At 38.6% G+C, this 14,394-nt stretch overlaps 1 protein-coding gene across 2 annotated transcripts in view; it reads right to left on the reverse strand.

The window, feature by feature from the left end:
• The window catches only part of LOC120089385, an 86,301-nt gene that overhangs the window by 4,162 nt on the left and 67,745 nt on the right, over window positions 1–14,394 (reverse strand). For both annotated transcript variants that reach the window (XM_039046836.1, XM_039046837.1), the window contains 7 exons: window positions 10,862–10,972; window positions 10,172–10,276; window positions 9,966–10,076; window positions 8,559–8,737; window positions 7,925–8,396; window positions 7,503–7,610; window positions 7,359–7,417 (listed from right to left, as the gene is read on the reverse strand). In XM_039046836.1, coding sequence (XP_038902764.1) covers window positions 7,359–7,417; window positions 7,503–7,610; window positions 7,925–8,396; window positions 8,559–8,737; window positions 9,966–10,076; window positions 10,172–10,276; window positions 10,862–10,972 — 1,145 coding nt within the window. The remainder of the gene's footprint in view (window positions 1–7,358; window positions 7,418–7,502; window positions 7,611–7,924; window positions 8,397–8,558; window positions 8,738–9,965; window positions 10,077–10,171; window positions 10,277–10,861; window positions 10,973–14,394) is intronic.

Raw genomic sequence — 14,394 nt, forward strand, 5'->3', positions numbered from 1 at the left:
TAGTAGGGGATGGAACTCCAAGAGAAAACTCTAACAGCGCTAAAATTAGGGCTACCGTCGATCAATACCTACGGTCATTATTTGGACCGATTCAGATTCAACCAGCCCTAATCGATACAACAGTTACTGCCGTCGTTGCCGTTGGAGGACCCCCGCCACTACCGACAATGACTTCAACCACATTGCCACCGCTGCCGTCGAGACTCGACCATCCGGCGTCAGCCCAGCCCAGATACGAGCATCCGCCGTCGACTTCCTATGTTTTCCAGTCGCCGGGTTTTACAGCCGCTGATTCCGCTCCAGATCCCGCCGGTGGAAGTGTTTCAGGTCAGTTGTTCTCCCTTCCAGCGTTACCTAGTTCTGTCTATCCATCGAATCTTCCATCTTCGAGTCTTCCTTCATCATCGAGTTTTCCAAGCCCTCTGAATGTGCCCGATATATCGGTCTACCAGAACCCACAACATCATTTGACCCAGTCCAACCAAACCCGATCCAGCCGAACCCTTTACAGCAACTTCTTGTCTCCCACTATTTTTCGTCTGCCGTCGACTTCCTATGGTTTCCAGCCACCGGGTTTTACAGCCGCCGATTCCGCTCCAGATCCCGTCGGCGGAAGTGTTTCAGGTCAGTCGTTCTCCCTTCTGACGTTACCTAGTTCTGTCTACTCANTTGGTTTTCCCACACCGACAGAAATGATATCTTCAGGGGTTTATGGGCAGAAACAACCTACAACGATTCATGGTGGGACTGTTAGTGTTCAACAGCAACTGGCAAACCTTCAACACCAAATTTTTGCACTTTGAGCAACTGTTAGATCTTCGGCCAATCCTTCAACAGATTTTCTACCAGATACATACCCAGGGGTTCCGTTATGTTCAGAAACTCCGGTAACTACTTACCCTACTTCACCTTTCACAAACATTATGTCTGGGTCTATAGGCAATTCTGCAGGAATTTCCATTGGCGAAAAACTTAATGGACAGAATTATTTTTCTTGGTCACAATCTATGAGGATGGTTCTCGAGGGGCGGCACAAGTTCGGGTATTTAATAGGAGAAATACCTAGACCAAACCCCAGGGATCCTCAGGAATGGATATGGAAGGGAGAGGATTCTCTCCTTCGCTCAATTTTAATAAATAGTATGGAGCCTCAGATCGGTAAGCCTCTTCTTTACTCAGCTTCTGCTCGGGATATCTGGAAAGCTGTTCAGAAACTTTACTCGAAGAGGCAAAATGCTTCACGTCTTTATATCTTGAGAAAACAGGTGCATGAGTGCAAGCAAGGGACACTCGACGTAACATCCTATTTCAATAAATTATCACTATTGTGGCAGGAGATGGATCTATGTCGGGAAATAGTTTGAAATTTCCCAGTTGACGGGGTTTAGTATTCGAAGATTGAGGAGGCTGACCGTGTTTATGATTTTCTGGCTGGCTTAAACTTGAAGTTTGATGGTGTTTGGAGCCGAATTTTGGGACAAAGACCAATGCCGTCCCTGATGGAAGTTTGCTCAGAGATTAGATTGGAAGAAGATCGAACCAGCGCAATGAATGGTACAACGCCTAATACCCTGGACTCTGCTGCGTTTGGAGTCAAGTCATTGGTTCAGAAAATGACAAACAGAATGGAAAGAACTTTCAAATTTGTGAGCATTGCAAGAAACCATGACATACGAAATATCAATGCTGGAAATTACATGGCCGACCTCCAAATAGCAAGCGGTGTCCTCCGAACGACAAATCTAAGTCCGGTCGCGCCTTCGTTAGTGAAGCAGTTGATGGTGCCCCTCCAGGGATGAGCCAGGTGGATCCAAGTACGGTCGGAATCGGCAATATTGCACAGTCAGGTACTCCCCATTCCTTTAGTTTTTTTGCTGAGGGAGATGAATCCTGGATCCTTGATTCTGGAGCAACGGACCGTCTAACTGGATCATCTGACCAATTCCTCTCCTATTATCCAAGTGCTGGAAATGAGAGAATAAGAATTGCAGATGGGTCATTTGCCCTCGTTGCAGGAAAGGGCCACTAATCCCCACTTCAAGGACTGATTTTGCATAATGTCTTACATGTGCCAAAAATATCATATAATTTGCTATCAATCAGTAAGTTAACCAGAGATTTGAACTGCAAAGTTGTATTCTCACCAGATAATGTTTTGTTTCAGGACTTGAGCTCGGGGAAGATGATTGGCACTGCCCGGCACAATAGGGGGCTCTATTTTCTTTCCGACAATGCTTCGTTTAGGAGTTTATCTAGCACTTGTTTACTGTCTTCTCTTACTATTTCTGAAACAGATTCCTTATTATGGCATTTTCGTCTTGGACATCCAAATTTTGATTATATGAAATTTCTATTTTCCCATTTATTTCGTAATGTGAATGTGTCATCTTTGTCATGTGACGTTTGTATCCGTGCTAAGCAGCCTAGGGCGTCTTTTACCTCACAACCCTACAAACCTTCCCGACCCTTCCACCTGATACATAGTGACATTTGGGGCCCTTCGAATGTCACAACGGTATCAGGTAAACGGTGGTTCGTTACCTTCATCGATGATCACACTCGTCTTACATGGGTGTTTCTTCTTACAGACAAGTCTGAAGTGACGACGGTCTTTCAACAGTTTTACACTACCATCGAAACCTAGTTCAATACCAAAATCGTCATTCTTCGAAGTGACAATGGGCGTGAATTTGTTAATCAGACCCTTCGTGAGTTCTTGAACTCGAAAGGAATTGTCCACTAAAATTCCTGTGCCTATACACCTCAGCAGAATGGGGTGGCCGAACGGAAAAATCGCCACCTCATTGAAGTAGCCCGATCCCTCATGATACCTGCATCCATTAACCCTCGTATCTGATGGGGGGATGCTGTTCTTACTGCAGCTCATCTCATAAATTGGATGTCCTCTCGTGTGCTCTAAATTCCCAAACCCCTTAGAACATTTTTAAAGAATCCATCTCGTCACTCACCTTTTCCCTGATGTTCCTCTTAGAGTTTTTGGTGCACCGTGTTCGGCCATAATCATGATCCTCACCAAAGTAAATTTGCTCCTAGGGCCCAAAAATGCGTCTTTGTTGGTTATCCGCTCTATCAACGGGGCTACAAGTGCTTTCAGCCTTCCTCTCGAAATATTTTGTCACCATGGATGTCACATTTCTAGAGACAAGCCATTCTTTCCCGTTGTCCTGTTCAGGGGGAGCTTCGAGTGAAGAGGCTAACACTTCCACCTACTCTGTTCCCTTAGATTTGTTTCCCGAACCTATCCCTGAAACAGAAACAAATGAACCTATCCTTCCTACAAAACAAGTGCCTTGGATAACCTACTATAGGAAGCATCTCCGAAAGGAAATGGTTCCCGAAATTGTTTCCCCTATTGCTCCGCCGAAAGGTGTTCAAGAGTCAGAACCGGAACCAGCTCAGGTTCAAGGTACCCCTAGTCATAATGACAATGAGTATGTTAAAGGTGATATAGGGGACTCAGGTGAAGTCAAAGATGATGACAGTGAAGTCAGGGATGATGGCAATAATGAAGCGCCCAGTGGTGCTCAGGGGATTGAAAATGAACAACAGTTGGGTACAGATCAACAGATTGACAAGACCAATGAGATTGAGGTTGATGCTACCTTGGATTTGCCGATAGCTCTGCGAAAAGGTACTAGGTCGTGTACCAAACACTCTATGATAAGCTTCTTGTTTTATAGTAACCTGTCTACGAGATTTAGAGCTTTCACCACCAACCTGGATAATGTGATAATTCCGGGCAATGTGCACAAGGCTCTGAAAATTCTCGAATGGCGAGGTGCAATTATGGAGGAGATGCGGGCCCTTGAGACTAACAAAACATGGAATTTGGTTAGTCTTCCGAGAGGGCACAAAACCGTAGGGTGCAAGTGGGTGTTTACTGTCAAATACAAGTCAGATGGAACTCTCGACAGATATAAGGCCAGATTGGTTGCAAAAGGATTCACTCAGACGTATGGAGTGGATTACTTAGAAACCTTCTCACCTGTGGCAAAACTTAACACTATTCGTGTCCTCCTTTCTGTGGCTGTTAATCAAGACTGGCCTCTCCATCAGTTGGATGTGAAAAATGCGTTCCTGAATGGTGAACTGGAAGAAGAGGTTTATATGAACCCACCTTCAGAGTTTGAAGCCCAGTTTGGCAATCAGGTGTGCAAATTAAAAAAATCCTTGTATGGACTGAAGCAGTCCACTAGAGCTTGGTTCGATCGATTCACCACCTTTGTTAAATCTCAAGGGTTTGTTCAAGGGCATTCAGATCACACCTTGTTCACTAAGAAGTCAGCACCAGGAAAAATAGCAGTATTGATTGTCTATGTTGATGATCTTATACTATTAGGAGATGATTCAACAGAAATTGACAGGTTGAAATGACGAATGGTAGATGAGTTTGAGATAAAAGATCTCGGTACCTTGCGATATTTTCTAGGAATGGAGGTAGCAAGATCAGTAGAAGGGATCTCAGTGTCTCAGAGGAAATACACAGTCGATTTGTTGAAAGAAACTGGAATGATAGGGTGTAAACCTACATATACACCTGTAGAAGCCAATCTCAATCTGATAGAGTTAGCAGATGATGTTCCTGTAAACAAAGAAAGATATCAACGGCTTGTGGGGAAACTGATATATCTATCACATACCAGACCTGATATATCATATGCAGTTAGCTTGGTCAGTGAGTTCATGCAGGCTCCGTGTGAAAGACACATGGAGGCAGTCACACGGATTCCGAGGTATCTGAAGTCTTCTCCTGGAAAGGGCTTGGTTTTCAAAAAGCATGATAAAAGGTGTATAGAGGCCTACACAGATTCTGACTGGGTCGATTCTGTTACAGATAGGAAATCTACCTTAGGATACTGTACCTTTGTGTGGGGAAACTTAGTTACCTGGAGAAGTAAGAAGCAAGGCGTCGTGGCTAGAAGCAGTGCCGAAGCCGAATATAGGACTATGAGCTTGGATATATGCGAAGAGATTTGGTTGAAGAAGGTTTTGGTAGATCTACATCAAGAAAGTCATGACCCGATGAGACTTTACTGCGATAATAAGGCAGCCATTAATATTGCACACAATCCGGTTCAACATGACAGAACCAAACACGTTGAGATTGACCAACACTTCATCAAAGAAAAACTGGATAACGGTAGCATTTGCATTCCTTATGTTCCGTCCAGCCAACAAGTTGCGGATGTTCTCACCAAAGGGTTACCCAGACAGACTTTTGACACCTGTGTTAGCAAGTTGGGTCTCATTGACATCTACGCTCCAACTTGAGAGGGAGTGTTGAAATTATATTTTAGCCCTAAGGGCGTTTTTGTCTTTGATCAGTCTAGGGTTTCTCATTGTTTGGTTATTTATACCTGTTCCTGTATTGTGTACTGTGTATCTGAATTAAAAATAAAAATTCTTATCGTGATTTTTTCTCCCTGGTCAAGGGTTTTCAACGTAACTCTGGTCTTTTTTTCTTTTTCCCCTAACTTTTCAAGACTATTTATACAAGCTACAAGCCAACTGAAACTAACGGCCAATTTACAAGCTGTAGGCCAACTAAAAATAACAAATCAAGAAACAAATCTTGATTTTACAAAAAGTAAAAAATAAAACTCCAACCACAGTCAATTATATAAAACAGTGATCAAAATACAAAAAGACCCTCAGCTAATAGTAAAGAGACTACATCACATGGTATCAAAGCCTCGTGATCGATCTCTGGTAATGTTAAAGTGTCCTGCACCTTTACAATTAGATCAAATCTCTTTAGAAATTTTTCAATATAGTGTGATTGACATAGAGAGAAACCAGTTTTAGTTTTTCTAATCTTAACACCAAGTATCACGTCAACCTCACCTAAATCTTTCATTTCAAATTGTGATGATAGAAATAATTTGGTGAGGAAAATGGACTTAAGGAGCAAAATGTGAGTGTTTAAGTATTAAATTAAGTTTATTTGGTCATACTGAATCACTAAAGGCTGTTTAGGATTGACTTGACCTCATATACTTGGGCATCCAACCACCACGGTCCCTTTTTCGTCATAAGCCACCCCCATTTCGTCATAAGCCACCCCCATACCCCATGCGACCTACCCTTTGAGCCATGATGGGCTTGCATGCCAGCCCAGTGAAGATCTTCAACATGTTCCTTTTTTGATTGTTGCTATTCTCTTGCTTGCTAGAAGAAGCTTTAGGCTATTTTTCATCTTCATTGGGTTTTTGGAGCCTCCTTTACAGAAAAGGTTCTTCAAGTATTAACCAGTCCTTTGAAGCCTCAATTCCAATTATTACGGGTCAATGCTATCAAAGCATTGCTTGCTGCATTATGGTTTGAAAGAAACCAAAGGGAGTTCCACGATAAATCCTTTTAGTCGTCAAATCGATTTGAAATTGCAAGGATCAATGCCTCTACCTGGTGCTCTCTTTCCAAGTTCTTTGGGAAAATTTTCATCCAAGATATTTGTTTGCATTGGGGGGCGTTCATTTTCTCTGCTTAGCTCATCTTATGTAAATCTTAGAATGATGTTTTTGATATTATGTTTGTCTCATGATCTACTCTAAATATTTTGTTTCCTTGTATTTGAAACATTAGTCTCTTTCCATTAATTCAATGAAAAGTTATGTATCCTTTAGGAAAAAAAAAGAAAAAAATTCAAACGGGTAATTGATCGAAGAAAAGAATCGACCAACAACAAACCCAAAGAGACACCATCTTGAGGGGTCATGTTGAGAATCCCACGCTGAAGAGATAAGGATAACTCACAATATTTATAATATACATAGGGTACTCTCGTTGTGAATTGGTTTTGAAATGAAACACATCTTAGTAGTTTGTTGTCTCCCACCCAAAAGACAAGAAAAGGAATACTGTTTTGAATTGGCATGCAATATGCGATTAACAGGTAGCAAAAAATCAAACAATCAAACCAAGATCACAAGTATAAAAAAAGTCTGTCGACCGATGCGCACAAGGAGGCACTAAATCAAGCCCCCTACCAAACCTCCTCGTTCGATCTCTCTGCCTCCCAAAAGGTAACAAAAGACAATTACAAAAAAGGGCTCCAGTTCAAAATATAAAAAGAGATCAATGATAAAAGAAACATTAGTTGTTTAGAAGTGGACTATTATTTAGAAGGTCAATTAAAATAAATAAATAAATGGAAATTTCTTATAAATAGAAAAATCTAAAAAAATATTTACATTTTATAACAAAAAGTTCTAAAAGTCTAAAAGTGCTTTATACTTTAGGAACTTTTTGCTAAAGTGTAAATATTTTTAAATATTTTTTATATTTAAAAAGGCCCCTAAATAAATAAATAAAAAGGAAAAAAAAAAACAATATTCTACCTGTAACCTCGCTGCAAATATTGTGCTGATAATTCTGCAAAAGCAGGCAAATTGATAAGCTGCAAAAGAAATCACTGCAATTAGACTGATATGAAGCACTTGGCAGGCATTGATTTGACGAAGGACAAAGAACAACTATTGAACCTTTTTCAACAGCTCATGGATCTTCCCGAGCATTGAAACTGACAAGCTCCCCCCATCACCAGTTGCTAATTTTGACATCGCATGTACAATGAATAAACTGGAAGCAACCTATCATCAAGTACACGACTTGTTAAGCTCAATAGACAGATGCAGCAAACAGCTCTGAGAAAAACATATCAACTTGTCAAGGTAGCTTTGAACATAAGCTCTATCAAAGCAACATTGGGTGAAAAGGTTATATGTAAGACAAAGTCCAGCAAGTAACATAAAATAAATAATTTTTTTTCCCCTAAAAAAACATAAAATAAAACAAAAAAACAGAAACCAAAACTTAGTGTACAGAAGGGTAATTAGAAATTACCGATGTTTTTTCAAAAAGCATAAAGATGTAAGAAAGAAACAATAAACTGAATGAAAACCACCTTTGCCCGGTGATATGTTTCATTATCAAATTCACAAGAAGCAAGCAGCTTGGTCAGATTGCCTAAAAGGAAGCCATCACATGCAGCTGATAATATATTCTTGACATCAGAGAGACTAGAGGGTAATCTCGAATTTTCATTGCTCACAGCAATCGCAGCTTTGTCCTTTGGTCCAGCTTGTTCTACAATCGACTCACCATGTAGCATCTTTTTTTGCAGAAAAATGTCATACGACATTATTTCCACCATGGATGAGAGTAACAAATATTTGTAAGCAGAGTTTAGATCCTGCATCCCAGCAATATTTTTGGCGGCACAAGCTTCTCCAGAAACGAAGTGTGAAACACCGTCTGTCAATTGTTCCAAAACCTTCTCTGAAGTTTTCATCCTATCCAAAATCATTATAAATGGGCCAGCTGTCTGCCAAAGTGCCTTGAAAAAATTGAGTACATTCAGCTGTATCCGGAGGTTGCTGAAGATCAAAAATGGCAAACAAATTTAAGTTAAGACAATAGCAATAAATAACACAAGGAATCTAGCACCCAACAAAATAGACACAAGACCCCCAATTTAAAATGTAAAATAAAAGGATTAAGCTTTTGATAATCGGGAGGGATTCTTTTAGGGAATGAACCTTTTTGCATGCTTATTGGCTTCCTTTAGATATTGTAAAAGCGCATCAATCATACTTGATTTCTCCAATCCTGATGAAGCCGGCAAAGAATCTTTAGTTTGATGAGTCCCACCACCATTGAAATTTAGTTGGGCATTCAAATTTTCCTTGCTAGCTAATAAAGTGACAAGGAAAGAAGGCTGTAGAGAGGACGCATGAAGAAAACAAATAACAAATCAGAATAATGCCACCTAGGTATTTGGTAACAACAATATAAAATGGTCTAAAATGTTCCAATTAGAATTTATGCGCACCAACTTGCTGGAAGCCTTCTAACCAACACTAATTACAAACAAAACTTTACAATTCAACCACATCAACTTGCCGGAAATGTAAATTTGGGAAGGGCAAAGTTTTACATTTTCAGGTTTCTTACCTATACTCTTTCAAGTATGGAAATTTCGGAGGAATATTAGAGAGAACCTTAAAATCCTAAAAATATTATATAATGTTTTAATTTAAAACAAATCAAGAGGGAGGCATCTTAAATTTACGAGTGCCATGGCAGAATGTTTGAGGAAATCGGGCTTATACATGTGTAGTGTTGCCGTGTCCGCAGGGAATTAGGCCAAAAATGATCATTGTCTACTGTTAATTTACTTTCATTATATGATTCCAGAGCTAGCTCCAAGAGCACCACGTGGAGGCCAAAATATTTGATGATGTCCCAGCACTCCTCTGACTTAACACAATTCCTCCCAAAACTTTCTGATTCCTCTCGAATCAAATCCTCCAATGGATAGCAAAGACAGTGTTGGACCAAGTCACTTTAGCTAGGCCACCAAGGATTTATATCGGAGGATTGCAGCATCTTAGGCCAAAAGTCTTCAAATGAAAAGGCCAACAAGCATCAGCAAAGGAGCAGATGTGTAAACGAGCTGAGAGATAAACAACATAAGGGCATTCTTCGGATTCTACACCATGTACTTATAATTCTTTTGACCGAGGATCCACATAAATTTTTTTTCTTGGGGATTTTGGCCATCCAAATCAACTCGATAAGCCTAGGGTCAAACCATAAATTTGTGGATGAAAGTTTGGGAATTACAGAGCCAACCACGAAACGGCTATTGCTATAAAGCGACTAGATTTTGAGATCATTACAACTAAACAGGCTAATGGAGTTTAAAGAATTTGTCCGACGACCCAATCTACAATCTTACAAACATAAATGATAAATATACACATACAACACACCTTATATTACAAAAATATCAAGAAAACCCAACAAGAAGTTTAAATTGAAGTAAAAACTAGTAGATTATTGACCTCCTGGGTACTAATAATAAGTGCACATATACTTAAGAATGTATTCACGTGTTATCCCCAATGTTTATAACCATGAAATAAGTAGATTCAATAACCAACCTGATAAAGTGCTGCCGAAGTCAACATGTTAACTACAGCAACAAAGAGATCTTCGTCCCACACAGACTTTTTTAGAAGTATGCACTCAATTGATTGCCTCAAATCTGCTATCTAAAACCATGAGAACAAAGAAACATGTCAATCGAAAAATAGTTAGTCCTATAAACAGAAATCAAGTGAAACTAGCTCAAGAAAGAGTACTATACTTGCTCATCATCAAGACTAAAGCACGCACTAGACAAATGGGGTTGCAAGTCGTCTGTTATTAACAATAACATAGATAGTACCCTTGCTGCACCGACTTGTACTCTCTGCAGAAATATCACAACCCATAAATCTTTGGTACAGATAATAAACAATGATAAAAATATTATAAAGTAATAAAAAAATTCCGAGTCAGACTCGTACATTTCAATAACGAAAGAGATGTAATGGAAAATCTAGACCATAAGCATATTAAAGGACTGCTTACATACTTGCAATAATAAATTTTTTAGCAAACTAACTTTTGGTCATTGAGATTTCAAAACTACTTATAAATGGTCTGTAAGTTCATTTGACTATTATTTAACTAATGGATGGATGATTTGGCAATAAACTCTCCCACGACACTCCACTGATCTGGCACTTTTTTTTTTTTTAAGAGAAACTAAACTTTTCCATTGATGAAATAAAAAGAAGTTAGTTCTTAAAAGATACAAGCTCCACTAGGGAGAGGACAAATGAAATAAAAAACAATAAAAACTAGGAAACAGTTAGATAATACAATAATAGATGAAGATGAAATTCTAAGAAGGATAAATGAAAGTTCTCCAATTAAGACTGATATTCGGATTTCAATAAAGACATTATAAATTTTCAAACAAGTTGATTCAAATTGATCAATGGATCCATACCACATTTCGAAAATAAGAAAACAAAGAAATGACCGCTGCTGCTATAGGAATGGGTTTAGTTTTCAATGATATCAATGCTTGATGAAATACGGCAGGTGCAGCTGACGAATCCTGAAATGAACATATGTCAGTCTTACCCCCAATCAAACCAGTTTTTAATTGATCAAGCACAATATATTTATGATATTAAATTGCCTATCCAAAACTTATAGAATATAATGAAAAATAATAATAGGTTTCTTGATTGATCTACCCACCCAGCTCAACTGCATTTCAAATAAGCAGAAGGAACTTGAAAAATAGTACTGGTAATAGAATGTGCTTTCCATGAGTTAAGCACCATCAAAAGGCTGAAGAATCATTTATCTAGAATATGTCTTACATGTTATCTTCCTTCATTGATTTTAATTACCAATTTACCAATTTTCATAGGGGTGTTTGGTTCACCAACTCAATGTTTGGCCCACCCACTTAGTCGTTGAGTTGATTATTACCAACTCACCTCAACTCAACCCATTTCTTCCTTTCTCTAATGTTTCCAATGACTCCACCTATTGGCTACCAACTCCAGCAAATACCACCGCCTCACTCCAGTGACATGCTCTAGTGACCAACTCCAACAACCACCTTTGAAAAATACCACATCTGGCGATCAACTTTGACAACCACAATCTTTGCATGACTATCTTCAGTGGCCAATTCCGTTGATAATCTCCGACAACTAACTATAACCCCAACTCAAATGATCATATATTTAAAAAAACAGGAACAAAAAAAAAAAAATCGACCTATGAAAGGATTTTAAAGAAAATTTTGAACTTATTAGTTCATAGTATTTAATAGTCTTATAGTAATTTGACATTTAATAGGAATAATTTCAGTATTAACCAAACCAAACAAATTATGTACAAAAACACTTTTGAAAAAAATATATAATACATATCGTAAAACTCTTAGGTTTGAGAGAGAATCAGAATACTCTATTCATTCACTAAAGATATGAATATATACAAGTGTACAAACATAGAAAAGGAAAATATAACAAGATATTTACAATAATGGGAAATCCTAACAATGTTTCCGAACACGAGAATAACAATATCATCAGATCTCTTAAAAAAAATCGAATGATCTGACGTGCTCTTCCGCATTCCAAAGCTTTCAATCACTTAACTAAATTTACCAAACCAAGCTCGTGGACTTTTCTTTAATCCATACAAAGATTAACAAAGGCGACACACCGTTCCATTCTCCCCCTGAGCAACAAACCCTGGTGGTTACTACATCTACACCTCTTCTTGAAGATCACCATGAAGAAATGCATTTTTAATATCAAACTAATGTAAAGGCCAATGATTGATTGAAGCTAATGAAATAAAAAGCCTCACAAATGCCCTTTTTGCTACAGAAGAAAAAGTATCAGCATATAGTCAACGCCATAAGTTTGTACGTGACTTTTCACTACAAGGCACACTTTTAACCGAGCAACAGAACCATCAGGATTGACTTTAACTGCAAACACCCATTTGCAACCGATAGCTAATGAAAGAAACAAAATCCTAAATACAATTATCATCTAAGGCAGTCATGTCCTCCACCATTGCGGCACACAAACCAGGATGAGACAAAACTTCATGAACAGTTTTAGGGATGGATACAGACTCTATGGATGCAATGAATGAACATGCGGAGGACGAAAAATGGTTATATGAAACAAAAGAGGAAATAGGATGAGCACATGTATGTTTACCTTTACGAAGAGCAATAGAAAGATCATCACTCGTTTCTGGATCCGATAACGAAGAAGACTCTGGTATAGGGCATGGAATCGAAGGAGACGAAGAAGTCTTTGGTACAGGGCATGGAACTAAGGAGGTTGTCATTGAGTATAGACCTTAACGATGGGTGGAAAAGTAGAGGTAGCCATAGGTAGAGATGAATTAGGAAGAGGATCAAAAGGATAAATAACTGTGTAGACAAGGAAATCATCCTCTAATTCTGTATGCTCCCCCTGACTCTTATTCGAAGAGAAAGACGGTGATGAAAAATGAGGAATGTTAAAAAAACATCAGGAGAGACGACATATTTATTTAGACTAGGACAATAACACCAATACCCATTTCGAACACAGGAATAACCAAGGAAAATACATTTTAAGGTCTTTGGATCCAACTTGGTATGTTGAGGTCGAACATCCCAAACAAAGCAGGTACAACCAAATATTTTGGGTGGAATGGGAAACAAATGTTGCTTGAGGCATAAAGTACGAAAAGGTATCTCACCCTTAAGAATGGAAGAGGGCATGCAATTTATTAAGAAACAAGTTGTGGAAACAACATCAGCCCAAAAGAATTTTGGAACATGCATCAGAAACATCAAAGCTTTGGCTATCTCAAGGAAATGACGATTCTTTCGTTTCGCAACCCCATTTTGAGATGGAGTATCGACACAAGAAGATTGATGAAGAATGCCATGAGAATCTAAATAAGACTTGAGTGCATGAGAGAAATATTCCTTAGCATTATCACTCTGTAGGATTTTAAAAGCACCACTAAACTGAGTTCGAATTTCAGCATGGAAGTTACGCAAATGAGAAAGTAACTCAGAACGATTTTTCATTAAATATAACCGCGTAACACGAGAATAGTCATCGACAAATGTAACAAAATACCTATACCCTCCTTTGGACTCAATAGAACATGGAACCCAAACATCAGGATAGATTAATTCAAAAGGAGCACTAGCTCGTTTATTGACTTGAGGATACAAACTCAAACGATGAAATTTAGCAAACTGACATGACTCACAATCTAAAGAAGACAAATGTTGAAGTAGTGGACGAAGACTCTTCAACACAAAGATAGACGGATGACCCAAACGACAATGCTCTTCAAAGGAAGACTACACGTTAAAGCCTGTGATGGCTGTGGGTGTTTTTGGTTCAAAGATGTAAAGACCTCCAAATTCACGCCTTTTACCAATAGTCTGTTTCGTCGTAAGATCCTGAAATAAGCAATAACCAGGAAAAAAGAAGACAACAATGAAGATCACGAGTGAGTTTACTGACCGAAATCAAATTAAACAAGAAATGTGGTAAATTTAAAACTGATGACAAAGAAATTGATTCAAATAGCACCTCCTGGATTTGATCTTTGGTTATTGGGATGATCTTTGGAGCTATTTGATTCAACCCCCTTATTACCTCTATAATCATTTGTGTGCCCAATCAAAGCACTACTAGAATCAGATGACATAACTGCTTGTGTCTTCTCTGTACAAAGTATTCGAGTATAAGCTTCTTCCAATGATGAGATATTTGAGCTTGACAACACTTGATCTTTGGCCATCTCATATTTAGGTGCAAGACCTACTAAAAAATTCATGATAAACAACTTTTCACGTTGAGCCATTAGAACTTTTGGATCCGTGCTGATTGGCATCAAGGCATTGAATTCTGCACATGTATTTTTAACCTCCATAAAGTAACTTGTAAGAGATTTTTCTCCTTGATCGTGTTGATATAGAGTCTTACA

This window comes from Benincasa hispida, chromosome 10, assembly GCF_009727055.1.
Source record: "Benincasa hispida cultivar B227 chromosome 10, ASM972705v1, whole genome shotgun sequence".
In the NCBI taxonomy this organism is placed as follows: Eukaryota; Viridiplantae; Streptophyta; class Magnoliopsida; order Cucurbitales; family Cucurbitaceae; genus Benincasa; species Benincasa hispida.